Source organism: Drosophila navojoa, chromosome X (assembly GCF_054131105.1).
Source record: "Drosophila navojoa isolate 15081-1374.11 chromosome X, UAZ_NAV_1.0, whole genome shotgun sequence".
Taxonomy (NCBI): domain Eukaryota; kingdom Metazoa; phylum Arthropoda; class Insecta; order Diptera; family Drosophilidae; genus Drosophila; species Drosophila navojoa.
Window position 1 is genome coordinate 5,381,395 of NC_142895.1, and position 2,126 is coordinate 5,383,520.

Here is a 2,126-nt window from a genome sequence, read left to right on the forward strand (position 1 = left end):
GCTATAATCTATAGACAAGTCAGACATAAATATCACTAGGGTTATCAGAATCGGCTTTGGAGTACCAATTGTACTGGAGGGTTCTTGAGTTTCCCGAGAGTTGGGTTAGATTTATGCAATGACGCTTAATAGAAAGGCAATTGAAAATGTACAATATATATAATACATATATATGTAATCAGGTATGTATATATATAATACAATTGAGGGATATCAGCTCAAGCAAACTGTGATAAGTAGTCAATCGAAATTGTTGAGACAGTATCATAGACAGATCTGTGGTGTGATTTGATTGTACAGTGCCTAGGCCAATATTGATAACCGATTTTAGTATAAATATCAGCCTAAGTAGCTCTCTCAAATTAGTCGAAATTTAGTAGACACCAATTGAAAATATGCTGAAATCAATCATAGTCCTTGCTGTGGTCCTGGCCGTGGCCAGCGCCGAGCTCCATCGCGTGCCCATTCTCAAGCACGAGAACTTCGTGAAGACCCGTGAGAATGTCAAGGCCGAGAAGGCCTACCTGCGCGCCAAATACAATGTGCCCAATGCTCGCCTGAACGAGGAGGAGCTCTCCAACTCGATCAACATGGCCTACTATGGCGCCATCAGCATCGGTACGCCCCCACAGAGCTTCAAGGTTCTGTTCGATTCGGGCTCCTCCAACCTGTGGGTGCCATCGAGCACTTGCTGGTTCTTCGATGTGGCCTGCATGAATCACAACCAGTACGATCACGACAAGTCCTCCACCTACGAAGCGAACGGCGAGAGCTTCTCCATCCAGTACGGCTCCGGCAGCCTCTCCGGCTTCCTGTCCACCGATACTGTCGACGTCAATGGCCTGGTGATCAAGAAGCAGACCTTTGCCGAGGCCACCTCTGAGCCAGGCAACAGCTTCACCAACGCCAAATTCGATGGTATTTTGGGCATGGCCTACCAATCCCTTGCCGTGGACAATGTTGTGCCACCCTTCTACAACATGGTCTCCCAGGGTCTGGTTGATCAGTCTGTGTTCTCGTTCTATCTGGCTCGCGATGGCACCTCCAACGAGGGCGGTGAGCTGATCTTTGGTGGCTCCGACTCCTCTCTGTACACCGGTGAACTGACCTACGTGCCCATCTCCCAGCAGGGCTACTGGCAGTTCGCTGTGGACAGCGTTTCCATTGATGGCCAGACCTTGTGCGAAAACTGCCAGGCTATTGCTGACACCGGCACCTCTCTCCTGGTTGTGTCTGGCGATGCCTACGATATCCTGAACAATCTGCTCAACGTTGATGAGGATGGTCTTGTCGATTGCGCCGCTGTCGATTCAATGCCCGTGCTCAACCTCAACATTGGTGGCACCAAGTTCACCCTGGAGCCAGCTCAATATATCATCCAGTCCGATGGCGAGTGCCAGTCCGGCTTCGAGTACATGGGCACCGACTTCTGGATCTTGGGCGATGTCTTCATTGGCAAGTACTACACCGAGTTCGATTTGGGCAACAACCGCATTGGTTTCGCCCCAGTTGCCTAAGAATTGAAATAAACGAATCCCGAAATGCAAAAAAAAACATTTTTAAATGTGTACACTTTTTTTTTTTTGACTTGATTTAGTAAATAGAAAAAACTAATGGAAGAAATTATATTGTCTGTAAATATGTGTTATTAATATTGCAAAATTATATTAGACGTGATTGAAAACAACTTGAATTTCTGTTTATATTTCTATCATATACTGCGTCGTATATTTTGTAAGATTAGAGTGTTCTGAATGGGGTTAAAGAAAAGGAGAGCCCTCATTTGTAGTAAGTCTGGGAATGTTTGTGAACAGTTCATGGAAGAAGTTGCTTATAAAAAGCCATTTTTGGTCTATGTAAAATTTTTTATTTTTATTATTTTATATTTATAATATATGAATCTATTAATTAGAAGAGCTTACACTTGTAAAATGGTATATACATTAAAATGATTTCAATTGAGTAAAAAAATTTCCATTAAACTTTACTATAAATGTTTCTCCATAACAGAGTATTAAAAAAAATACCTCACATAACTTTTGGGGCGTTCATTTACTGAATTGAATTTGAATTTTTCGAAAAAGATCTGAATTCAAATGGAACTCAACACTTCTTGGTAGAGCTCC

General features: G+C 43.1%; 1 protein-coding gene across 1 annotated transcript; it reads left to right on the forward strand.

The window, feature by feature from the left end:
- Positions 1-348: 348 nt before the first annotated feature.
- On the forward strand, positions 349-1,554 carry LOC108657880 (lysosomal aspartic protease). The gene has a single exon (XM_018110532.3). It carries the CDS (start codon positions 396-398, stop codon positions 1,515-1,517), a length of 1,122 nt encoding a protein of 373 aa, XP_017966021.1. The 5' UTR covers positions 349-395; the 3' UTR covers positions 1,518-1,554.
- The last annotated feature ends 572 nt before the right edge of the window (positions 1,555-2,126 follow it).